The 26,136-nt window shown below is 36.6% G+C and overlaps 1 protein-coding gene across 1 annotated transcript in view; it reads left to right on the plus strand.

Annotated features, from left to right (window-relative positions):
• The window catches only part of PDK3 (pyruvate dehydrogenase kinase 3), a 169,945-nt gene that overhangs the window by 131,769 nt on the left and 12,040 nt on the right, over positions 1-26,136 (plus strand). The window contains exons 7-9 of the mRNA XM_044670151.1: positions 11,148-11,225; positions 21,530-21,606; positions 25,396-25,497. Of these exons, the coding sequence (XP_044526086.1) occupies positions 11,148-11,225; positions 21,530-21,606; positions 25,396-25,497 (257 nt within the window). The remainder of the gene's footprint in view (positions 1-11,147; positions 11,226-21,529; positions 21,607-25,395; positions 25,498-26,136) is intronic.

The raw sequence follows: 26,136 nt of genomic DNA on the forward strand, positions 1-26,136 counted from the left end.
AAAAGGCCTGGTTATATTAGGGTTCAATAGATGAAATTCTTTAATTTCTTCAGGTTTTGGTTTTCTTCATCTCTGAAAAGAAGGGATTAGACAAAATCATCTCACATTCTATGATTTGTTCTCTAGCTTCCTTTAACCCATTGTAAAAGATTCAATATTAAACATTCATTATTTTTATTTTTCAAATTTTTTAAAATTATGATGTTCTTCCCACTATTTCTATTTCTTATTGAGCAAATTAAAGAACAAAGCAAACAAGCCCAAGAAATAAATCTCTTAAGTATGTACCTGCATAGTTTGGTAAAACAGTTCTCAATTAGCCATATTCATCATGTATGTGTTTTTCTGAATTTTAAGTTATCTACCTCTTTGGCAGAAAGTAAGTAGTATGTTTCATCTTAATTCTTTTGGACTTGTGACTTATATTTACATTTACCAGTGTTCCAAAGGATTTCAGAGTGGTTTTTCTCTATAATATTGTTATTTTACAAGTTGTTCATCTTACTTCTAGTCAGCTTTTTCTGGATCAGTTAATAAATGCCTTCCCAGTTTCCTCTGAAATACCCCATTGTTTCCTGTGGCACAATAAATATTCCATTACATTAATATTTCATAGTTTTTATTAGCTATTCTCCAATAGGAAAGCAACTCCTTTATTTCCAGTTTGGGGGCTACCACAAAAAGAACCACAATAAATACAATTATACACATGATTCCTTTTCATCTTTCTTTGATTTCCTTGGGGAATATGCCTACTAGTGATTTAAACTGAGTCAGAATCAGTTAGTTAATATTTGTCTAGTACCTACTATGTGCTGGGCCCTGTACTAAGTACTAGAGATAACAAAGAAATGCAGAAGATAGTCCTTGGTTTCAAAGAGCTCACAGTCTGAACAAGGAGACAAAATACAAACAAGATCTGTACATGATAAGTTGGAGATAATCTTAGAGAGAAGGCACTGAAATTAAGGAGGACTGAGAAAGGTGAGAGAGAGACTCAAGGATATTTGGCTTCAGTTTCTTCAGTAAAGTATTAGACATGATTATTGGCTAAAAGTGAAGGGACTGAGTTTGTAGAGGTGTTGGAAGGGAAATTGAAGAAGAATGAGAAAGGGGGCAGTTGGGTGGCTCAGTGGATTGAGAGCCAGACCCAGAGATGGGAAGTCTTGGGTTCAAATCTGCCTTCAGACACTTTCTAAGTGTGTGACCCTGGACATTTCACTTAATCCCCATTGCCTACCTCTTACTGCTCTCCTGCCTTGGAAACAGTACAAAGTATTCATTCTAAGACAGAAAGTAAGGGCCTATAAATAAACAAATAAATAAAAGAATAATAAAAAATAAATTAACGTAAGGATTGACTGAAAGGGCCCCAGTGAATTTAGTATAAATTTGTAGTGTACCCAGTGATTATGACTTTGTTGTTTCCTGTCATCAGAGTAGACTCTGGGGTGAAGAAAGCAGATGATAACCATACCCAGACTAGCAGAGTAGAAAGCAATAGAAAATATAAGGAGTCTAGGATACTAGGAGCATTATTAACATGACTTATTAAAGAGGAAAAATCTGTACCATTTGATTTCATATATATCAACAGCTATCCTAGATATCTTAAAAGTTACTCCATTTGTTGTTTTTAGGACAGGGGACAGTAAACAGTCAGTAATGTCTTGACAAATTCTTCTCTGCAAGGATATATAGGTAGTAATTTTTTTCCTTTGTATTAAATGCAGGGGGTCTTTTGAAGACAGCCTTTTGAACATACAATGACATTCAAATAGGGGTCACATTTTAAGCTACAAATTATAAATTCTTATAGTGTGGGAACTGGGTAATTTTTTTTCCTATCTTAGAATCTCTAGCCAGAAAATGCTCTGCACATAATATACCTAATAAATATGGGTTGAATGGAATTGAACTAAAATTGAAATGCCCAAACTTAATCAATATTAATCAATAAACATTTATTAAATGTCAGTTATGTGCCTATGCTAAGTAGTAGAGATAGAAAAAGAGGTAGAAAACAATTCCTGTCCTCAAGAAGTTTACAATATGATGGGTGTAACAATGAAAAGGCCAGTCAGTAGAGGATTTTTATAGAAGGGAGATAGAGAGAGTCTATGTGGTGAGTCTCTTCCAGCACCCCCCCAGGGCCAAATATACACTAGGAGACTTTAAGGGGGTTCACCCCAAAATTGGGTGACCTGGATGGTCATGCCACCCCACAGGAGTTGGGGGCAAGGCTTCCCTATAAGAAGAGGTATGTGGTACCCCAATTAGATTCTGAATAAGGATGGGGTTCACATAAACCTCCCCCCATCAGTTAATTTCACTGTGGGTGGTCTGGCTTCAAGATGGAGGCAGCCAGACCAAGCTGTGGTTCCCCTCTCCCTTGTTGTCTCTCAGGCACTCTGGAATGCTCTCTGACTGATGAATGACTTTTATTATTTGCATTTCAGGGACTGGGGAAAGGGGTGAAGGGCAGAGGGATTTGGGGGTGCTTTCTCTTTCTATGGGGGCCTGTCACTTAGGAGGGAACCTTTGGGATTCCTACTCCTGAGCTTCCTCCCCTGCCCTTGCCCCTTCTCCTTCTGTTTCTATTTCTATCCCTTTCAATAATTGTAAGTTTTGATTGAAAGGGGGTCTCTCAGCAAAGCTGGGTAATGGGAGAAGGAGACTTAAGAAATCGCTCCCAAAATGGAGTCCAAAAAACTTGGCCAACTCGATGGTTGAAGTCTTGATGGCTGAGATGCGTTGGAATGGCTTTGATCAGGAAATCAGGATTTCAGTTTCCAAAGAAAGATCCTCAGGAAGCCCTCAGGACTGGATCCGACCTGGGTTGTCTTCGTCCTCCTCCCTCTTCCCAATCCTCCACCCAAAGACTTCTCTTTCTCTCTCTTCCTCCGAGAAATTCCCAGAATTCTCTCTGGTCGCAACTGTCAGCAACTGCCTTCTCTGACTTCTTTGGTCCCTTCCCCCTTGCACAAATCCTATCCTTACATGGGGAGAAATTATGCAAACAAAAATAATACAAAGTAAAATATATGCAGGATAAATAGGAAATAATTATTGGAAGGAAGGCCCTGGGATTAAAAGGGATTGGAGAAGGCTTCCTGTCAAAGTTGGGATTTAAGTTGGGATTTTAGTTAGGACTTAAGGAAGCCAACGAGGTCTGTTATTGGAGCATTCCAGGCATAGAGGACATTCAGAAAAAAAACTCAGAGCCAAGAAATGGAGTGTTTTGTAACACATAGGGTGCCAGTGCCACTGGATTAAAAAAAAAATGTCCTGGAGGCTGTCTAAAAGTAAAGTGTAAGAAGACTATAGGGATGAGGAATCTTGGTTATGAAGAGCTTTGAATATATCTGTTTCTGGAGTTTAGGAGTAGGTAGGATGATATAGTGAGAACTGCATTTTAGGAAAATCACTTTGGTAGCCAAATGGAGGATGGATCAGAATGAGGAAGGACTTGAGGCAGACAGACTTACTGCAAAAGATTACTGCAGTAATCTTCACTAGAACAGTGCAGTGTCAGAGAAGAGGACATGCTTTACATTGCTACAGTGGGACAGTGAGTTGATATGGGAGATATAGTAGATTGTTTAGCAGCAATGAGAGCCCACTTTATTGGTTTTGGCAAGGAGAATGGACATAAAGACAGGAATGAAGGACAAAGATAGTAAAGGATGATGTCAAAGGAATTGTAAATGGTGAGGAAGAAGGCTTGTGAGATGAAAAGGAGGAGGAAGAGGTGATGGGAAAAGATTGAGCTCATGGTAAATATCTTGATCATCTCAGCAAAATACAAAGTGAATACTTCAGCAAAGAGGGTAGGGTAGGAAATACGTAGCCGTAGGTTTGAGAGAAAAAAAGGTTTGAAATAGCAATTGTGGAAAGTGGGATAGAGAATCAATTAGGAAGGAATTAAAGGGTTGTCTTACTGAGGTCATGACCAAGGTAAGTTTAAATAACAAATTATTTATATAATCAGCATAATTGTTTGACTTCCTCCAACTCCATTGAGCAGCAAGTGATTGAGAGCAAGAGAAGTAGATGTTGGTTATAATCCAGAGTTTTGATTTGCCAAGGTTTGGGCATTGATAGGACAAGGGAATGAGGGATTATAGAATAGAGGACAATATAGAGTTCAAGTAGTTCACTAAGGAGTTGAGAGATTGTATAGGGAGGAAATTATAACCAGAGTAGGAGTGATGGATAGTCTGATGAAGTACTGAGGGTGAAACAATTGGAACTCATAGTGAGGATGAAGAATAGATTTTGGAGAATAAAGGTATATAGAGAGATGGAATGATAACAAGTTTTGATCATATTAAGAAAGATCATAGTTCTTAATCTTAAGCAGTGATAGCAAGATCAAATTTGTGACCATCCCTTTGTGTAGCTGAGGTAGAGAAAAGTAGATCATGGGGGTTGGCTGAGTAGTCTGAGAAATTGAGAGGGAAGAATATTTAGGGAACATCTGAATAGTAAGAGAATATCAGGGCAAAGCTATGATGGCAGAGAAGGTACATGGACCTGTCTGATCGCTACCAAATTACCCTCAAAATGATGTAACATCTCAAAATGAATACTGGAGCAGCATAACCCACAAAAAGAAAGGTGAGTAATTTTTTAGCCCAAAATAACTTAGAAGGCCGGCATGAGGGATCCAGTGCACCAGTATGGAGGTGGAGCACAGCATGCCAAGGCAGACTCCATTGAGGCAAGAGCCCCTGGGCTCAACTGAAGCAGCAGCAAAGACTACCAGAACTCTTAGCCACAGAGAGTAAAGGGAGGTAGAGAGGGGAGGGTTGGACGACTGCTCAGAAGGAATTTACAGGGATCCCTTTTTTGGCTCTAAGAGTAAGACTTGTTGTATTTCCCATACATAAAATCAAGTCACAGTCTGGGAGCACAAACTTAGGGTGAGGAGGAGCATTAGCTGACACAAGTGCTTGTAGCCACAAGGAAGTAGGAGACCCCAGTTACATTTCTGAGTGGGGAAAAGTGCTTGGGATTACTCACAGACCAGAACTCAGGCTAGAATATTAAACATACTCCTTCTAAATCTTATCTCCTTGAAAGAACTGAAAATAGATCCCAGAGCCACCTCTGTAAGCAACTGCACAAAGAACCTGAAGCTTGGAGCAGTGTTCCCTTCACCACAGTTACAGTGCCCAACTTTAACAGATTTTTAAATTAAAAGAAAAGAAAAAGGCTGGAAAAGGAGCCAACAACAAAAAAAGAAACTCGGCATGGAAAGCTATTTTGGTGACGGAAAAGACCAGAATGTGAACTCAAAAGAAGACAACAAAATCAAATCAAAACTGCTGCATCCAAAACCTCCAAGAAAAATGTGAATTGCTCTCAAGTCCAAAAAGATTTAATGGATGAATTCAAAAAAGGATTTTAAAAATCAAATAAGAGAAATAGAAGAAGAATTGGGAAAAGAAATGAGAATAATATAGGAATATGTAGGAAAATCATGGAAAAAATCAACATCTTGGTAAAGGAGGCCCAAAAATACACTAGGACAAATTGGCAAAAGTCACAGAAATGTACAGCAGTAAAGAACTTCTTGAAAGGCAAAATTAGTCCTAGCGAAAAAGATACAAAATTTCACTAAGGAAAAATACTCTTTACAAAGTAGAATTGACCAAATGAAAAAAGGAGGTAAAAAAAAACTTACTCAAGAAAATCATGTTTTAAAAATTAGAATTGGTCAAGTGAAAGCTAATGACTCCATGAGACTTCAAAAAACAATACAAGTCAAAAGAATGAAAAAATAAAAAAAATGAAAAATATCTCATTTGACTAACCTGGAAAATAAATCCTGGAGAGATAATCTAAGAAATATTGAAAGCCATGATCAAAAAAAGAGTTTACAAGAAATTATCAAGGAAAACCGCCCTGGTATTCTAGAACCAGAGGGCAAATAGAAATAGAAAGAACTTAGCAATCACCTCCTGAAAGAGATTCCAAAAGGATATCTCCCAGGAATACTATAGCTAAATGTTCATTTACTGTGTTAAAATGGCCAAATAATTTCTAAATAATATAATCTGATTAGCCAAGCCAGTTTTAGTAGTTGTGTCAGGTAGGGATGGGAGTACAGTTTAAAGTAAAAACTTGTAGGGTCTAGAAGAAGCTAGGAATTCAATTATTCTTCACAACAAACAGCGTGCTGCCCACAGACTAGTATTAATGTGGAAAGGACTAATTAGAAAATAAAGCAGTGTCTGTTTTTCTGTATTTCACAATTATAGTATTATTGGTCACAGTAATAGCCCATTGCCAGCAGGAAAAGAATATGCTCTACGCTTGAGCATTCTTCTTTCTGTATTTTATGTGAATCCATTCTATAACCGTCTTGTAGATATTATAGGGGCTGCCTTGGTCATATGGGACCAGCAGTATATGATTCTGGACAGCAAGCATATCAGAATAGGCTTGACAACAGAGGAACTGGCATAGAGTAGGCATTCCTCTGGTGTGGTCAGATAACCAGATCTTGCTAGATCATTTGTACTTAGAATACTTATAAAGACCTCCTAGGAATCTTATGAGCCCTAATTAGTGCCCTTTACAATCATATGGTTTTTAAAGGTGATATGTGATAGTGAGATATCCAGATCCCATCCTCGAGAGTTTGAAGAAGGAATATATATGTACAGGAGATCTTAGATCATATGCAATAGAGGGGGATGCTGGCCCTTACCTAATAAGCCGAAAGGGGTATAATTCTAAAAATCAGGTGTGGGAATGAGAGGAACAAATAGCAGCTGCCCTTTCATTAACCAGATGTCTCCTTTGAAAATACCTGGAAAGACAATGACCCCCTCCTCTGGAGAGATGATGAAGATGTAAAGAAGAATATTTAATTATTTTTATTTTAATAACAAATTTCCACATGAGTTTTCCAAAGTTATATAATCCAAACTGTCTCCTTGCCCTCTTTCCTCCCCACTCCCACAGCTGGCAAGAAATGCAGTCTTTATTATACATGTATTATCACACAAAATATTTCTGTATTGTTCATTTTTGTAAAACCAAAACATAACACCCAAATAAACAAGTGATAAATTGTGTGCTTCCATCTGCATTCTGACTCCAACAGTTCTCTCTGTGGAGATGGATAGCATTCTTTGTCCTAAGTCCCTCAGAATTTACCTGGATCATTGTATTGCTGAAAATAGCAAAGTCTTTTATATTTGATCATTCCACAATATTGTTGCTGTGTACAAAGTTCTCCTGATTCTGCTTATTTCACTGCATCAATACATGTAGGTTTTTCCAATTCTTTCTGAAATCATCCTGTTCATCATTCCTTATAACACCATATATTCTTATACCACAGTTTATTCAGCCATCCCCAAATTGAGGGACAACCCTTTAGGTTCCAATTTCTTTGCCACCACAAAGAGAGGAGCTATAAGTATTTTTGTAGAAATGGGTCCTTTCCCCCATTTTTTTAAATCTCTTTGGAATACAGATATAGTAGTGGTATTAATAGATCAAAGAGTATGCATTACTTTATAGCCCTTCGGAGATAATTCCAAATTACCCTCTAGAACTGTTGGATCAATTCACAACTCCACCAGCAATGCGTTAATATCCCAATTTTGCCACATTCCCTCCAATATTTATTATTTTCTTTTGCTGTCATATTGGCCAATCTGATAGGTGTGAGCATTGTTTTAATTTGCATTTCTCTAATCAAGAGGGATTTAGAACATGTTTTCATATGGTTATTGATAGCTTTGATTGGAAAGAAGAGTATTTAGGCAAATGTAGTTTAGCATAGTGCATAGAGAGCTGGACTTAAAATCAAGAATGCTTGAATTCAAGTCCTCCAAGATTCTGACTTTAATGGGAGCTGACTTTAATCAGGTCATGAAAACTACCCTAGTGAATCCCCATCTGGAACAACATTTTAGTTGAACAAACTGGTAGAGATCCAGAAGACACTGCTCAGAATGGAAAGAGAACTTGAAACATTACCATATGAGGAGAATCAATTAAAGGAATTGGAGCCTCGAGAAGAAAAGACAGAGGAAATCTGATGATCTTGTGAGACAGATTTTTGTCTCAGCATGAAGAATAACTTTCTAATAATTAGGAGCAGTCCAAAAATTAAACAAGTTTTCTCAGGACTCTCACTGGAGGTCTTCAAGCAGAATCTGAACAGTAAATGATTTGTCAAAGATTTTATAGCGAGGATTCATGCTTTTGGCAGAAGTATCATAGAGGGGATCTGTGCTTCAGACCCTTCCAACTCTATGATTCTATGAAAATTAAAGTTTAAGTTCTCACAAAGATACTTGAGGGGCCCCAGAGGTCCATAGTTTACAGATTGGGAACTATGGATTTAACTTAATTTAGTTAGTACACATATGTGCATATACAATGTTAGGCACAAGCTATACACAAATATTCCTTGCCTTTGAAGAATTTACATTTTACTAGTGAACACATACATACCTATAAATATTACAAAGTAATTTGAGAAGAAAGAAAGCACAACAGGAGGCATGAGGGCGGGGAAGAATTAGGAAAGGTTTCCTGGAAAAGATGGCACCTAAGCTCATTGTTATCCTCATCGTAGTATTTATAGTAGCACTTAGTATATTCAAGGCCCTGTGCTAAACACTTTACAATTATTAACTCGCTTGATCTTGACAACAACCCAGGGAGTGAAGTGCTGTCATTCCATTTTACAGCTGAAAGGACTGAGGCATGCAGGTTAAGTGACTTGTCTAGGGTCATGCAGCTAATGTCTGAGTCCATATTTGAACTCAGAGCTTCCTGACTCCAAGCCCTTGCCTTCTGTTTTGGACTCAATATGTGTATTGGCTCCAAGGCAAAAGAGTGATAAGGGCTAGGCAAAGGGGGTCAAGTGACTTGCCCAGGGTCATACAACTAGGAAGTGTTTGAGGCCAGATGTGAACCTAGGACCTCCTGTCTCTAGGTCTGGCTCTTAATTCACTGAGCCATCTAGCTGCCCTACCATCTAGTCTTTTAAAGGAAGACAAGGATTATAAATGATGGAGATGAGGATGGAGTAGCACTGAAATGAGAAATAGTGTCTAGCCTAGAGTTCCTGGAGTAAAAAAAGCATGGAGTAAAACTGATAAGGGAGGTAGAAAAGAGCCAGATGGTGGGGAGGTCCCACAAAGGTGTTGTCGTTTACCCTATTATAAGCATCTAGGAGCCCCTGTTTGTTCTTTTGATGACAGTGGCTAATATTTTACCTTTTAAGTTTCTCTGCTTCCCTGTTATGTCAGACACAATGATCTATAAACAAACACTTGAGTGTATTAGTTGGACTGCTTTTTAATAAAGAAGACTTTATTATATAAAGCCCTCTACTATAGTTCCTTTTTCAAAAGGGAACCAAGTAGGACTCAAATGCTAAGAGGAGGCTATTCAACAGAAGTAGGCCCTGAAGACCCCTTAGTAGAGCTGAAGTTCCCGTGTTGAATTAACTTTTGTTTTCCATCAGCCATACCTCAGAGCACACCTTGAAGTCCTATTAACAATGTATTATACTAATTAATTACTTTTCAGACTTCTAAAAACTTTGTTTGATACTCATTAGGCTGCAAACATAGACTACACAGTCACTGAAAATAGCTTCAAGTCTTGTGACTAAATTTTCCAAATTCATCAATTAATTCTAGGTGAAAATATTGTGCTATATCCTTGGAGAAATGCGAAGATGATCTTCCAAATTCTATGGTTTTTCAAGTCCTCTGTTGAAGATTGTACTGTCATTACTAGCAGAATAGTTTTTAGTTATTTCTTAGTGCATATCTTATAATATAGTGGATCTTCCATAGGATAGAATTCTACTTTTTAATGATAACATCTATGTCATTAATCACAATGATTGTTATTGACTTTGTAAAATGTATATTGGGTAGTAAAGTGTACTTGTTAGCATTAAAAATTGTTGATTTGGAAGAACAGAGATTACATTTTGAACACCTTGGGTCTAGACCTAATTTGTATTAATATCCGTCACTAGATGGAGATGTAGCATAGCATGGTGCTCTTTGTTAACACAAAAAGTAAGTGAATCTTGAATTTGTGTTTTTCCTATGAGGTTTTGCATTTCAAAATTTTATATATTCCTGCTACACTGTTGTCCATTTAAAAAAAAACTTAACATTTAGCATGTTAAGGTTTTGTTAGAGCACTGTTAGAGTTTTAAGTTAAACTAAAATATAATGCATCATACCAGATTTTAGGCTGCACATTTCCCTCTGTCACCACCATGCCCACTCAGCCAAATCGGGCTTGTATAAAGCCTAGGAGAAGCCTGTAACTGTACTCCTAGAACCCTAGACATGGCATAAGACTCACTGCTGTTGAAGCCTATGCCAAGTTCCCTTGCTGCAAGCTAAAGAAAGTAGATACCTCTTCTTCTTATATCCTGTTGGCATTAGACGCAGATCCACAGTAACAGCAAGATCACACATTGAAGATGAGTTTCAGAGGTTCCATATATCCCTAGGTAAGGGAAAAGAGGCAATTTAAGTTATAAGAACAATTATGCTCATGGTGCAGTTAACAATGGTTTACAGTTGTCACAATATCTCATCATTTTTTGAGTATCATGGAGCAGAGTGAAAACTCCCAGCTTGATAAAGCTGTGGGGAGTTTTCAGAGGGTTGCCTGTGGTAGATTGTGCCCCTACCCTTTAGGTTCTTTTTCATTTGTTTCATGTTTCTTTATCTCTTAACCCTTGACAGAGTGATGTTAGGAATCTCCTTCTGATCCATGGTCATATCCAATGCTGTTACTAACAGAATACCAAGTATATCACAGAATAGTTCTGAGTAATTATTAGATGTCATGCAAATTTGGCCTAAAAGTCATATTTTCTAATTCTTTGCAGAAAAACTATTTCCCATCACCTGAAAAGAATACCTACTATTGGAGGAATTGTATACAATGCATACAAGTATTTTTTGAATAAATAATGTAGGGTAGTTCTTAAACATGTAAAAAGTCTCCTTTTTATCCTTTTTGTTTTAGGATATAAGGAAGAATTCATAAAAATTGGATTATTAAAATATTTACACATTGTCATCTGTTTTTCCAGAAAAATAATACAATGGGTTTTTTTTAATATCCTTTTGCAGATGCATATGAAACAGCCAAGATGCTTTGTGAACAGTATTATATGGTAGCCCCAGAATTGGAAGTTGAAGAATTCAATGGTAAAAATAAAAATTCATTTTGTTCTTATATGCAAATGTTTTAGTTGCTGCTAATATGAGCTATACTATATGAATGACTACTTGTGTGTCTTTGGGTAAGTCCCTTGAACATTTCTGGGCCTCTGTTTCCTTATAACAGGAACACTAGTACTTGAGTATTGGTTGAAATATATCAATAACTAATTGTGATGGATCAAGTAAGAAAATATATGTGTGCATGTATGTATGTAAAATCATGGATATATATCAAGTTAGGCCGTTATTATTAGTCAGTAAACATTTATTAATGTATATACCAGACACTGCTAAGCTTCCAGTCCTTGCTCTCAAAGAGGCCACAGTGTAATGTAGGAGACAACATGCAGACAACTACATACAAACATGCTGTGTGCTAGACAAATTGGAAATAAGAGAGGAAAAGGCAGTAGAATTTAGGGAGATCAGGAAAAGCTTCTTATACAAGGAGATCTTAGTGGGGACTTGAAGGAAATTCAGGAAAACCAGGAGACATGGGGGACTGCCAGTGAAAATACCCAGCTAGGAGATGGCATGTCTTGTTTGAGCAAAAGCAATGAGGTATTGTTGTGATTTATCATCATCATCATCATCATCATCTTCATCATCACCCTTTGCTTGTATTATTTTAAAAGACTTCTTTATGCTTTTCCTGCTTCTATCTCCCAATCCATCCTGCACACTGTTGCCAGACTAGTTTTTTTAAAAATTAACTTATTTTTTAAATTTTGAAGCTAAACACTTAATGTTTATTCAGTATAAAAGTAGAACCCCCAGAACGATATATGAAATATGTATGTGTATGAAACTATAAACTTTTTTTTTATTTTAATTTTATTGTGAATGAAACTATAAACTTCTAATCAAAATTACTTAATTTTTCCTTTTAAGTATAACAAATTCAACATGTAACTTTCTAAGCTGTCCTGCTTATGTGTTCCCTTCTAGTTTTCCTTTTCTGTTCATTAAAAAAATAGTTGAGAAATTCTCTTTTTTGTTTTTATAGCAACATTCACTAGCCCTATTTTCCCTGCTGCCTAACATCACACAGGGGGAATAAAGAATGAAAAAGAAAATCAAGACAGTTATAATAACTGCATGGTCAGACAACAAATTCTCACATTGGCCATGTCTAAAAAAAAAAAGACTAATCTTTCTTAACAAATCTTTTATCATGTCACTCTCTAGTACAAGTATTTTAAATAGCTCCCTTTTCTCTACTGTATTAAGTATGAATTCTTTTGCCTGACTTTTAGGCCTCTTAGAAATCTGACTTATTCATCCATTCCACCAGACTTCAGTGTGCCAGGTATTCTGTCAGGCACTAGGGAAACAAATGATATTTCCTATTATTCTAAAATATTGCATTCTGAGGTCATTAAGCTGCCTGTTCTGACTCATATATGAATCCAGCATGTTTATGTCTCATTCTTACTCATACTATTCCCTTCATGGAAGTAATTTCCCTTTATCTTTCCTTCTTTTCACATCCTTCAAGACGTAGCTTAGGTCCCACCTCTCCCATAACATCTTCTTGACCTGATTATCTAGGCCTACATTTCTCTATTTTTCTCTCAGTTCATATAACTCTTATTCTATATTTTGACAACCGTTTTCTCTGTATGTTAGTTTAATCACTGTGACATGGTTATAAGCTGTTTTAAAACTTTTTTACTCTTATTTGAGGGTTTATATTCCTCATGGTGTCAAGCACAGAGAATAAGAGGGATTTTTAGCCAAAAGAGACCTTGAGAACATCTACATCTAATGCAACCTCCTCACTTACAAAAGAGATAACTGAGACCCATAGAAGTGAAGCCACTTTCACATTATTTGTGCTAAACGTATGTGTGAGCTTGTGGTCTATCATAACTAATTTTTAAAAAATCTCCCTCAGCTCTAGTTCAATCTTCTGCAAGTAGAAGCTCCTTAATGCATGGGTTTTTTGATGAATGAACGAATAGGCATTTATTAAGAATTTATTTAATTGAAACATCCTTTAGTGTTAAATATAAGAAGTCTTAACTGGAGTTAAACATGTTTTGGAGTCCTGATTTTCATTTTATAGTAATTTTTCCTCATGCTGAACTAAAATGTTGATAAGCTCAGTTGGGAGTTAGCTTTAGACTTTTATGGGTCACTCTATAAGAACTATTAATTGTTAGGAGGAACATTTTACTCTCAAGTGAAAATTAGGTTTTATTTGGTTTTCCAGTGAGAAATGTGATTTCATTTTTGTAGAGAACTGCTAATAAAGGAAATCTCCACAAATGTACCATATTGTATAGATGTACCACTGCTATGCCACTTCTCATCCTCAAAGAATTGCTTTGGGGCAATGAAAGGTTAAGTTATTTGCCTAGAGTAACACAACTAGTGTGTCAGAAGTGTGAATGAAAGCCAAGTCTTCCTGACTCTGGGTCTGGTTTTTTTAACTACTATGCCACACTGCCTCTCTGCAATATAATAGATTTCCTATCCTTGAGAGGCTGGCTCCTCCCTCTGAGCTCTCTGGATTATTGTAAAGGAACGGCTAATTCACTGCTAAAATTAAAGCAGCTTAATATTAGAGAAATAAAGATGTGAATGCATTTCCTTATTTTCAGAGTGTGTTGTTGGGAATGGAATAAATACTTTGGTTAGAGTTGCATCCCTTTTCTACATAAACTTGCTACACTAATTAAGTGGACTCGGCTTATGTATCCCTGATTAGAAACATTTTAGTAGTCCCTCTGTGTCTCTTCATACAGATTGGGTGTGATTTAATTTAACTGTCTAGATTTATTATTTTTTTTTAGCTAATGGAACTTAAATTCCCAGGTAGTAACAAATTGCTCTTTTGAGTTAATGGCAACATTACTTCCTCTGAAATCAACAGCAGCATGTCTGTTCTTATTGATTCCAAGATGCCAGCTGTGTCAGCACATTCAATACTAGCCAAGATGGTCATACTGGGCAAATTGAGTACCAATGTAATAGGATTTTTAAAAAAAATTATTTCTGGTAGTACTTCAATTGTGCTTTGTAGAGCTGTCTCTTCTTATAATTAAGTAAATTAGCATAAGATAGTATTAGTTTGCTTTTGTCTAATGTAGTATGGGCATGCACTGCCTTGGGAATATGTTTTAAGAATATTCCTCAGTTTTGTGACAAGTAAAATTTTCCTTATATAAATGGAAATAGGAAATTGGTGCTAGATATATCCTAAAATTTTTCATATTTAATACTGATGTTAACATTTTAAAAAATTTATATCCTATCACTACTACTCTTTACTAAACCTTAAAGAGTCACATTTAGAGTTCTATCTATCTAAATAATTCCATTCCAAATGGATTCACATCTATAATATAATTAATGTCAAAAAGAATTCTGTAGATTTTCTTTATAGTCTCTTGAGCTATTCTTGTGGACAAGAAAAAGAAACATGGCTGAGAGACAGTCATACAATTAAGTAAATTATAGCAAGAGCCCTAGAGTAGTCATTAATAGAATAGGTTTTGTTTGTTTGTTTGTTTTAAGCCCTTACCCTCTGTTCTAGAATCAGTACTATGTATTGATTCCAAGGCAGAAGAGCAGCAAGGGCTAGGCAATGGGGGTTAAGTGACTTGCTCAGGATCATACAGCTAAGTGTCTGAGGTCAGATTCGAACCCAGGACCTTCTATCTCCAGGCCTGACTCTACTCCCTGAGCCATCTAGATCTTTTTTCTACTTGGATAGAGACCTTTGGTAGAGGGCCCAGGTATCTGTGCTTGGTCCTCTAACATTTGTATTAGTTACTTAAAGGCATAGATAGCATGTTTAATTTTTGGCAGACACAATACTGAGAGGAATAGCTAACATGCTAGATGACAGAATTATGAACTTGACAGTTTAGAATGTTGGGCTAAAGTATGCTTTAGTTTAAAATTTTGTAAGTATAAGATAGGGAAATCATGGCCAAAATATTGAAGGAGGGATAGAGATGGGAATTTCAAACCCAAGGTAAGTCCACAGTATGATGTAGCAACCAGAAAAGCCAACATTGTGTTAGCCTACATTGAGAGGCATAATATTCAAGACCTGGGATGTGATGTTGCATTTGACTCTAGTTGGTCAACTCACACTTGAAATTTTATGTTAGATTCTGTGTGCCATATTTTAGAAAAGACATTTTTAAGTTGGAGGGTTTCAAGAAGAAGGTCACTAATGTATGGAGTGGAACTTGCACCCCCAGATATCACTCTAATGGACAGACAGGATATTTGATAAGATGCTGGAGGCTGTGGCTTTATTTGAAGAAAACAACAGTGAAGGAGAGAGGGGGGAGGGAAGGAAAAGGGATTCTGCCCACATAAACTGCTTGCTTGGGACAAAAATGTCCTCTCTCTATGTGTAAGCACAGACTTTTATAATAATATTGACACAAGATTCCCTTCCTCCTCTCTATCCAGTCCTACGGGGGGGGGGGGGGGGGGCTGTGATGTTTCAAATCTCGGGTGCTTGATTTTCATCATTGCGTACCCCTAAAGACCTCCATGATCAAAAAACCTATGACTGTCATGCAATTTTCANGGGGGGGGGGGGGGGACTGTGATGTTTCAAATCTCGAGTGCTTGATTTTCATCATTGCGTACCCCTAAAGACCTCCATGATCAAAAAACCTATGACTGTCATGCAATTTTCAGCCTGAAACAGTAAAGATACATTCGAAACTCCCTGTTACTTCTTCCTTTAGCTTATCTTGTCCCTTTTCTAAGAGCTGGAATGTTTCCTAGGCTACAGATAAACTCTTCTTGAGGTTTTTGAAAATGGGTCAGGAAAACTAAAAATTTTATGGGGGGAGCAGTTTTATTCTAAGGAATAATAATACTAAGGGGTCTTAAAAATTGAGGTTACAAGCCAAATACTACTCTGAAAATTACACACTGAATGTCGTCCCACACACCAGGATGGTGAAGAATCTCCATGCTATGTAAGGAACCAGAAATATTTAGTTTCAAGAAAGGAAGATTTGGTAAGGATTAAAGGAGAACATGTTAACTGTTTTCAAGTATTTATAGGGCTCTAATATAAGGGAAATTAAACTTAACTGTTTTGCCCCAGAATGTAGAAGTAGGCACTACAAGTAGAAATTATAGAGTCAGATCTTAGGTTGGATGTAAGGAAAAACTTTGTAACAATTGAAATATCCAAAAGTACAATGAGCTGCCTTGATTACTTAATAGGTTCACACTTGATAGGCTAGGGTCTTCAGAAAGGTTGGACAACCATTTATCAATTCTGTTATAGAGGAGAGTTTTGTTCAGGTATGGATTAAATTATGTGTCCTCTGAAGACTGTGTTAGTGAAGTATATGCCATATCTCCCTCATGACATAGCTCTCTCTAGAAATCCTGAATTTCTTCCTTTCCTTTTTTGACTACAAATGTGTATATTTCTCTATTTGATAAAAAAGAATTTTTTATTTCCTCCACCTAATGCACTTTGAAATTCTCCCTACTTTAGTAAATAGTATTCATAACTTGCTGTGGCTAAAAAAAAATTAATTACCATTTGGTCACCCCTCAATGTATTAAAGCTATCTGAATCCAACATTGTTGGTTCTTAGGCAGTAGACATACAATCTGTTGCTAGGCCGGTACTTAAATAATTTCCATTTTAGCAGTGGATTTGCCAGAGTATGAGCTCCATTTGATAGTTTCTAAGAAATCAGCCACCACCTCCAGGCCGTGATGAAATATAATAGAGTAGGCCTCCAAAAGTGTTGAAACACTTGATGAATTTATGATCTTATCATTGTATGTTCTCTTCTCTTATGGGAAAAACTGGAGAAGTTAACTTAAATATTTATCTGTGTTCAGAAGGGTGAGTAGGAGACAGGAATGGACAATAGTCTGGGACCAAACAAGCCAGGGAAACTTGGGGTTAGCTGTTTGGAAATGACAGTTGACAGAAGTGACAGTTAACTGTCATCCTGCTCCACCTAGCACAGAGCATAACAAATACACACACTATGAGAACTTTAAGGTATAAAGAAAAACAGGGAAACAGTTTAATTGTCTTTTGAGAGGATAGGAGAGGGGGTGAGGTGAAACTGTCTAACTACCCAGGACTGGAGTCAAAAAGGTAAGTTCCTTAGCCAACCTGGCTTCTGCCAGGTTGACAGCTTAGCTAAGGACTTGAGGAAGAGGGCTTGGGTTTGGGTTCTCACAACTGATCCAGAGATGTCTTCAGGATGCCAGGAACCAACTCCTCCACAGCTGATGATCCAAAAGTAACCAGGTAGGGAAAGATGTCTGCAAACTATCCACCAGAACACAGGCCTCTTCCCTACTCAGAGTTGACTTGCAGGATGATATCCTCAGCCTTTACAACCTTTACCAGTCTCTAAGATCCCAGGTCAAATAGGGACTGTAGATTGCACTTCTGCTCCAAACCCCTCTCAAAACAGCAATGTCTGTTGTTTAGCTCTCTCCTCTCTACTCCCTGTATTCCATTCAGAATGTCCATGACTTCCAGCAAAGGCTTTCCCTAATATGCTTGCAAAAATCTGCTTTTATTCTTTTAAAGCCTATACCTATTACACTTCCGTGGTGCACTTTACAACCTATTCTGTATAACTCTGGTAATGTTGTGGGATCTAGTGGAACCTTAGATTGGTATTACCTATTATATTGGTATTATTTACATATATATTTATATATTGTGTATTATAATATCTCTTGCCTTTTCTCCATTATCTGCCCCGTATTTTTTCTGGTTATACATTTATTTGATGGACTGTTTTTTGCTGCTTCTCCTGTACAGTTCTTCATTCTGTAATGTAGTATATCCTTCTCACTTAACCCAGTCTTGTTATTTCTATCTCCTCTTTTGCTTCCCTGGCTCTTTTCTCTACGCACACAACCACTGCCCCAAGTTTCAAGCCCTTCTCATCTCTCACCTACACTATTTCTAATCTCCTTCTAATTGGGGTCCATGCTTCAGTTCTCTCCCCCTTCCAGTCCACCCACCACAGAGGTGCCAAAGTAATTTTTTTAAAGCTCAGATCTGACCATATTACTGCCCTACTCAGTAAACTGTAGTAGTTCCATAATGACACTAGGATAAAATATTATTTCATATTATATCACGCTACAGTTTTTTTAATGAAAATTGTGTTACTATGCTTATTCCAAGTTCATGCTGAGACATTTTATGAACAACCAAAAAAGTTTGATGACCACTTTCCCAAACTACTCTTGCCAGCTGACTGGTATATTTTCCTGCTCAACAAGGAGACAAAGTGTTTTCCAGCTGAGACAATTCCTAGACTTATTTGATGTCTTCTTTATGGCAACCGATCTGCACCTTTGCCTCTCATTTTTTTTATTATCAGCAATTTCTTATCAGTCATATTGGGGTTGCTTCACTTATGTGGCATGTCTTGTTTTTATTCCTCCTTCTAGTTTAGTATTTTTTAACCTTTTTCTAACTAATTAGCTGATTGAGAAATGACTCCTTTAACAAAAATTTATTTTCTCCCATTAAAATATAATCATTTTTTGTGTTACTTGGTGCTTATTCCCTATATAACTGTCTTCCAGTTATATCCACCCCTAAACTTTATTCCTGAACTCCAAACCCATATTAATAATAATTATCTGCTAGATACCTCCACACCTTCAGTTGAATGTGAGATTCCTGAGGAGATAATTGTCAGATGGCATCTCAGTGTCATTATCTCTAAAATTAAATATTTTTCATTTTATGAAATTTCATATTTTCCTCATTTCTTTTCTCCTCCAAACTTTTCCATTTCTGTTGAGGTTATGTTTCTTCTAGTTACCCAGTGTTGTGTGTGGGAGAGGGAATATTAGACTTATCCTTGACAGATTTGGTCAAGTTACTTGCCTACTCAAAAATCTAGAGCAATTCGGTGTGCAAAATTATCAATCTGAAATGTATCATCTTTCACATTCTGACTCCCTTTTCATATACTAATTCTTCTATTCTGACTTCCTCCTAACTTTGCCTTTGTACAAATGATCTGTATTACCATCCTGCTTTACCTCCACATCTTGAAGATTCATTTCAGGAGTCAGAATGAGAGTATCTAGAAATGATTGTGATGCAAAAATAAAGGTTATCAAAACTTTTTTTTTTAAAGAATCCCTGCCCTCTTCAAAACAGAGCTCTTAGGACCATTTCCAACATGAGGCCTTTCCTGATCCCTCCAGTTGTTAGTGCTCTCCATCTCTTAACTTTGCTTCTGTATTTGCTGATCAGTGTCCCTATTGTATTCCATTAATGCTGTGCCTTACACATAGCAAATATATACTTAACTAGTTTTTGTTACAATGTGTGGATAGTTTGGTGAAAAGAGAGACTAGAAACAGGGCAGACAATTGGAAGGCTATTGTAACAGTCCAAGTTAGAGGTATTAAGGACTTGAAGAAGAGGGTTGATTATGTGAGGTCAGATAAGGGGATGGATATGAGAAACAACGTGGAGGCAGAGTCAACAGGATTTGTGTAGTCTAGCCCAGTGATGGCAAAGCTTTTAGAGACCAAGTGCCCAAACTGCAACTCTCACACTGCATGTGAGCCTCTTGCCTTACGCCAGAGAGGAGAGAGAGGAAGTGCTCCCATTGGGCTGCTGATCAGAGGGGCGGGGCATGTAAGAAATGTGGGTGTGGTGGAGAGGGGAGGAAGAACAGCCCCTCTGGCACACATGCCATAGGTTTGTCAACACAGGTCTAGGATGACTGAGGCTGTAAGTCGAAATGACTAGAAGGATGGTGGTAGTTTGTATAAAGAGAAGAAAGAAAGTAATGCTCATTATTGGCTTCAATGTTATATATTGTAAAATTGGAGTGGAGGCAGCTGGGTAGCTCAGTGGATGGAGAGCCAGACTTAGAGACAAATCTGGCCTTGGACACATCCCAGCTATGTGACCTTAGGCAAGTCACTTAACCCCCATCGCCCACCCTCACCACTCTTCTGCCTTGGAACCAATACAGAGTATTAATTCTAAGACAGAAGGTAAGGATTTAAAAAAAAAAAAAAAAAAGGTTGGAATGATAGAAAGATGATTTGCATGACCTCTGTTCAATGATAACATGTACGTTTGTAACATTCCTTTTTTTTTAAGTAGTGACATTCAGTATTATCAAAAGGTATTGAGAGATCAAGAAGTATGAGTATTTAAGAAATACCATTGGATTTAACAGTAGGCAAATATGACTAAGGGATCATTTGGAGAAAATTTCAGTGGAGTGGTAAGGTTAGATGCCAATTTTAAGGAATCAAGAAGTGAAAAGTTGAGGCAGTGAACATAAATGGCTTTTTGTAGGATTTTGTAATGAGAGGTCAGAGATACAATAGGATGATAGCTTGAGAGGATAATAGGAGAAGTGGAAAGAGTTTTTCTTTTCATGGGTGCATAAAATCTAAGCATGTTTACAGACAGCAGAAAAAGAGGAAATAGATGCTGAGAGATTGGTCATTAGAGAGAAGAGATGATTAAAGAGGCAGACTTCTGGCAAGAATGGAAACAAAGGAATAAGAAAAGATGGTGGCCTTATTAAGGAGAAAAGCACCATCTTTAGACTAGAACAAAGCAGGGAAAAAGAAGAATGATGTTGAATCAGTTTGAGAAGTTAAATTAGAGAGAAAGTCCATAACCAACAGGCTCTTTCCTCTGTATAGTATAAAATGAGATTCCTGTGGGAAATGATGAGGTTTGTAGGTAGAAGGAAAATTTTGGAACAGACTGTGGGGTATACAAGAGAAAGCCAGACAGGGAAAAGCGTAAAAGAATTGCAGTGGCAGTGAGGACCTAGTTGAGATTAAATTAGGTACAATATTTGTCATGTACCTAATTGGTATGACTGCATATTTTTCTTCAGTGGCATTCAGTTGAATAAGAATAAGAATAGAGAAGTCAGATAGTAGGGATAACCCGGTTTTTAGGTTTGGCAAGGCAAAAGAGCTGATAGGACAAGGGCCCAAGGAATGAATTCAAGATTATAAAGGACTCTAAAAAGTAGAACTGGTCAAGATAACAAAAGAAAATGAGACTTGAGCAAGGATAGTTGGCTGTCATCAGATTAAATGACTTAGCCAGGTTCACATAGTTGTTTAATATGTGATGAACTTTGACTAGGAGTCTTCTTAAATCCAAAATCAGCTCTTTATCAACTTTCTGCTTTCTCTTTACATCTTATACTATATATACAAGGTTCTTGCATCTTTTTATCATCTGTATCATTTATCCTTCAATAAAGACTTTGTTTTTGTGTTGTGTTTTTTTTTTTTTTTTTCAGCTAAAGCTCCAGACAAACCAATTCAGGTAGTTTATGTGCCCTCACATCTGTTTCACATGCTGTTTGAGTTGTTCAAGGTAAGTGAAATCTAAGGATATTGAAATATGTTCATTTTAAATCACTTTGATTTGAATTGTATCATATTTATCAGATTAGGGGGCAGCTGGGTGGCTCAGTGGATTGAGAGCCAGGCCTAGAGACGGGAGGTGCTAGGTTCAAATCCAACCTCAGACATTTCCTAGCTCTGTGACCCTGGGCAAATCACTTAACCCCCATTGCCTAGCCCTTACCACTCTTCTGCCTTGGAACCAACATACAGTATTGACTCTAAGACAGAAGGTAAGGGTTTTAAAAAATATATATTTATCAGATTAGCATAAGAATAAGATTTTGCACAACCATTTGAAAAATCCTAATTTGATGTCCTCTATCATGCCTTTAATACTGCCCAATTCAGAGATGTTTTGTATGGTATGGTTTTGGGTTTTTTTGTGAGTATTGATGTGTATTGATTGAGAAACAATTTCACAATGGTGAATTTTAAGTCTTGTCCATTCTGGTGCAAAATGATGGGTACTTCAGACATAAAAATCCCTGGAATGATACACAGACCACAAAAAATTTGTTAGTATCTTATATTTCTGAATATCGGTATTATTCCTGTGATGTACAATAAACCTTTTATATACATAAGTCAGTTAATTTAACTTTCACACAAGAAGAAAATATATTGGAGATGGAAAAGAAAGGAGAAGAATCTTTAGTACTTCCATTAAGTTATTGTTCTTGCTGATTTAAGTTATGACAAGTCTCTTTTGGTTTTACTTCTAGTAATAAATATGACCAAGTTTGCAATTAAAAAATATTCACATTGGACTTAAAAAAGACTTTTGGGGGGAGAGATGGCTCAATGGATCGAGATCCAGGCCAGAGATAGGAGGTCCTAGGTTCAAATCTGGCCTTAGACATTCCTAGCTGTGTGTCCCTGAGCAAGTCACTTAACCCCCATTGCCTAGCCCTTACAGTTCTTCTGCCTTAGAACCAATGGTAAGGGTTTGAAAAAAAAAAAAAGACTGATCCAAATTTTCATAGTTTGTTGCCTTTATGAATTTTTTTTCCCTAAGAGAGATCACAGTTGTACTTATCAGCTTCCCAAAAATGTTACTGATACAATATCTTAAGGTAGATATGGGAGCATTCAGTTATTAGCTTTTTCACTAATAGTTGCGGCATTCTCAGAATTGCTTTTTTTACCTTATAATTCTTCTACCTTTTCACAGCAGTACGATTAATTTTTACAGAAAGCAGGAATCTTTTCATCCCTATTGAATTCTCCAGAGAAGAGGTGTTCTATAAATGTGATTTGACATGAAAGAATTGGCTTCATTAGGCTCCATTCACAAGACCATTTCAACATATAAAAATATCCCTCTTGTATAACAATCCCCAAACACTTTTTATCTCATACTCCTATCAGGAAAAACAAATTTTAAGCATGTACCCCCAATATCTGAATATTATTTGTAAATTATTTACATTATAAAACTTATACAGAAATTAGAAGATAAAAAAGATATGACAAATATAAAATAATATCTGATACTTGAGTCAATAGGGAGTCACTAGACTGTGCAAATCGAAGAGGGGAGGAACTTGAGAGATGGCTATTAACAATAGTCCAGGTAAAAGGTAGAAAGGCCTGAAATTGGGTGATGACTCTGTGAATGGAGAAAGGGAATGGATTTGAGAGATGTAGAGGTAGGAAAAAAAAAGATTTAGGAACTGATTGAATATGGGGATCGAGGGGGCAGTTGACATCAGATTGTGATAACATGGATGACTAGATGTATGGTAGTCCCTCAGCAGTAAGAGAAAAGTTTGGAAAAGGGGTAGTTTAGGGAAGAGGACCGTAATCTTTCCTTACCTCCTCATCCTTCATGCCTTTGTTTCTCCCATAATGGAAAGAGAGAAGGCAGTTCTCGTTGGTCACTGTCCCTAGGTATAGAACCCATCTTTCAAGAACATCTGCCATAGTCAGGAAATATGATGTGGGGCAAAATTTCTAATGGCACTTGCTCAGTTACAGTTGTGAGTACCTCAAAGCCCCTCAAGTCCCTACCCTAAGCTTAGAAGAGGAGAGTTTAGGAGTTTGCTCAAAAGAGAGAGTTAGAAGAATGCAAGAGAGTGTTGGAAGTTGAAAATTGGTGTGGCAGTGTTGTTAAGTCCTAGTCTATATCACAAAGTGGGAAGTGACCTATCTTCTTATCCTCCCATTGGCCAATCACACAGTTTTGAGGGCCAATCCACAACCTCCTTGATTTTACCAAGTGTCACAAATAACTATATAGATTATAGAATCATATAAATACAGAATTGTAAGGCATCTTTTAATCAGAGATATCAGTGACATGTCCCATAATGTTCCCAAGTGTGGGTAGAATCAGATTAAAATGTAATTGGGAAATTTTTAACAAATAAAAATCCAATAAACACATATTAGTATGTGTTTATCTAAGTGCCCACAAGGCACAATTTAGTTTGCCCTGATTTCTTTTTGAATTTGATAAAACTGCTCTTTTCCAAGCCCTCATTTTATATAGAGAGAAACTTAGAAAAGCTAAAGTGACTTATTCAAAGTCACAAAGGTAGAAAGTGGCAGTCAGACAAATCCAATGCTTTTCCATGGGTCATGGGGATATATTTCAGAAACTGAGGAGTACCTGATTTTATAAGTTTGGAAACTATTGTATCTCCAGTAGTAGAAACTACAGCCACTTTTGCCTTTTAGTAGATGATTAGGCTATGTAATGGGAATACAAAGACCATATAACGGGAGAAATACATAAAAAGATACAAGATAATCTGGGGAAAAAAGCAGTAACACCTAAGAGGCTGGGTGAGAAAAAAAAATACAATATAGAAAGTTGAGCTTCAACTGAACCTTGAAGTAAGTAAGGATTCTAAGGTAAAGGTGAGGAGGGAATATATTCCAGTCACAAAGGAACTCCTATTGCAAAGATACAGAAATGGAAGGAGCATTGTGGAATGAGGAGAATGATATGTTAGCTTTGCAGAGAAGTTTCAGTTGAGTGGTGAGGTTGGAAGTCAAATGATAGGATTTTGATAAGTGGAGACAAAGAGTATATATGGATAGCTGATAAATGTTTTCCTTAGAGTTTGACTATAAAGAAGAGAAATATAGGAAGATAGAATTATGCAATGGTAGGGTCCAGTAAGAATTTTTTCTTTTTCTTTTTCATGATTTAAGAGATATATTTTTTTTAGGTCCAAGAGAAGGAATCTAGATAGGATTGAAGAAAGGAGATTATCAAATTCATGAGTTGCTGTAGCTGACATCTTTCATTATCTGCTGGCCAACTTGGTTATTAGCCATTTGGAAATTAGCTAGGTCCTTAGACACTGGAATGCATCCTATCTCTAAACCTAAATTCAAAATGATCAGAATTTGCATTCTATTAGCATAGTCTTTGAAAATCTAGTAGCACTTTCATACCTGAGCCTTCAGGATAGCAGGACTTACTGGAAGGAGGCTTGGGTGGTGAACAAAGTAAAAACTAATTTGAGTGGAATAAAAATCTTTGTTACTAAGGACAAATTCAAACAATCTATTTTAGAAAATATGATTGTGTGTGTTTTAATGTAGAGAGAGAGGGGAACAGAACAAATACTCATCTAAGAAATATGTGCAAAATATGTTATGCAAGGTAATAAAATAAATTATGTTCTTTATAATTCCTTTTTCAAAAATCTGTTTGGCTATTTGTGTCTCAAGAAGGAGGGGTAAGTATATAAGTAAATTTATGGGAGGAAAAAAGCACCAAAATCTCTTTTTTCTTAAACTTTAGAACTCAATGAGAGCAACAGTAGAACTTTATGAAAACAGAAAAGAAGGTTACCCATCTATTAAAACTCTAGTAACATTGGGCAAAGAAGATTTATCCATTAAGGTAATTGTTTTATTAATGTTTTTACTTTGATGTCATTAAGAATTTTTAAAATTGTTTTAATTGTTTTCAGATTAATAATTGTTTTCAGATTAATAATTTCACAAAAAAGAAAAAAGAAAACCCTTGTAATAGACATGAATAGTGCAAAAAAAAATTCCCCTTTTGGCTACATATAAAAATGTGTGTCTCAGCTCTATGGCCTCTTGTCATGTGGAACAAGTCAAGGCTGACAAGAGGTAGTAGTAGATAGTATTTTTCATTATTGATCTATTGATCCTCTCTAATCATGACTGATGAGAGTTAAGTCTTTCAAAATGATTTGTTTTTACAATGTTAGTATTGTATATCTCATGATCATGGTTCAACTTCTTTCATTGTGCATTAGTTCAATGTAAGTCTTCTCAAACTTCTGAAACTGTTTCCATCATTTCTTATAGTATCATATTACTCCATTACACCCACATATCATAATTTGTTAAGCCATTTTCTAGTTGATGGGCACACACCTCCCACCCCAGGCTTCTAGAGGTTTCTTTTTGCCACATACTAAAGAAGAAATATATAGATCTTGAGACATCTGGGACTTTTTCCTTGTTCTTTTTGAAGTATAAATAGTATCACTGGGGTACATACAGTTTA

This window comes from Gracilinanus agilis, chromosome 3, assembly GCF_016433145.1.
Source record: "Gracilinanus agilis isolate LMUSP501 chromosome 3, AgileGrace, whole genome shotgun sequence".
In the NCBI taxonomy this organism is placed as follows: Eukaryota; Metazoa; Chordata; class Mammalia; order Didelphimorphia; family Didelphidae; genus Gracilinanus; species Gracilinanus agilis.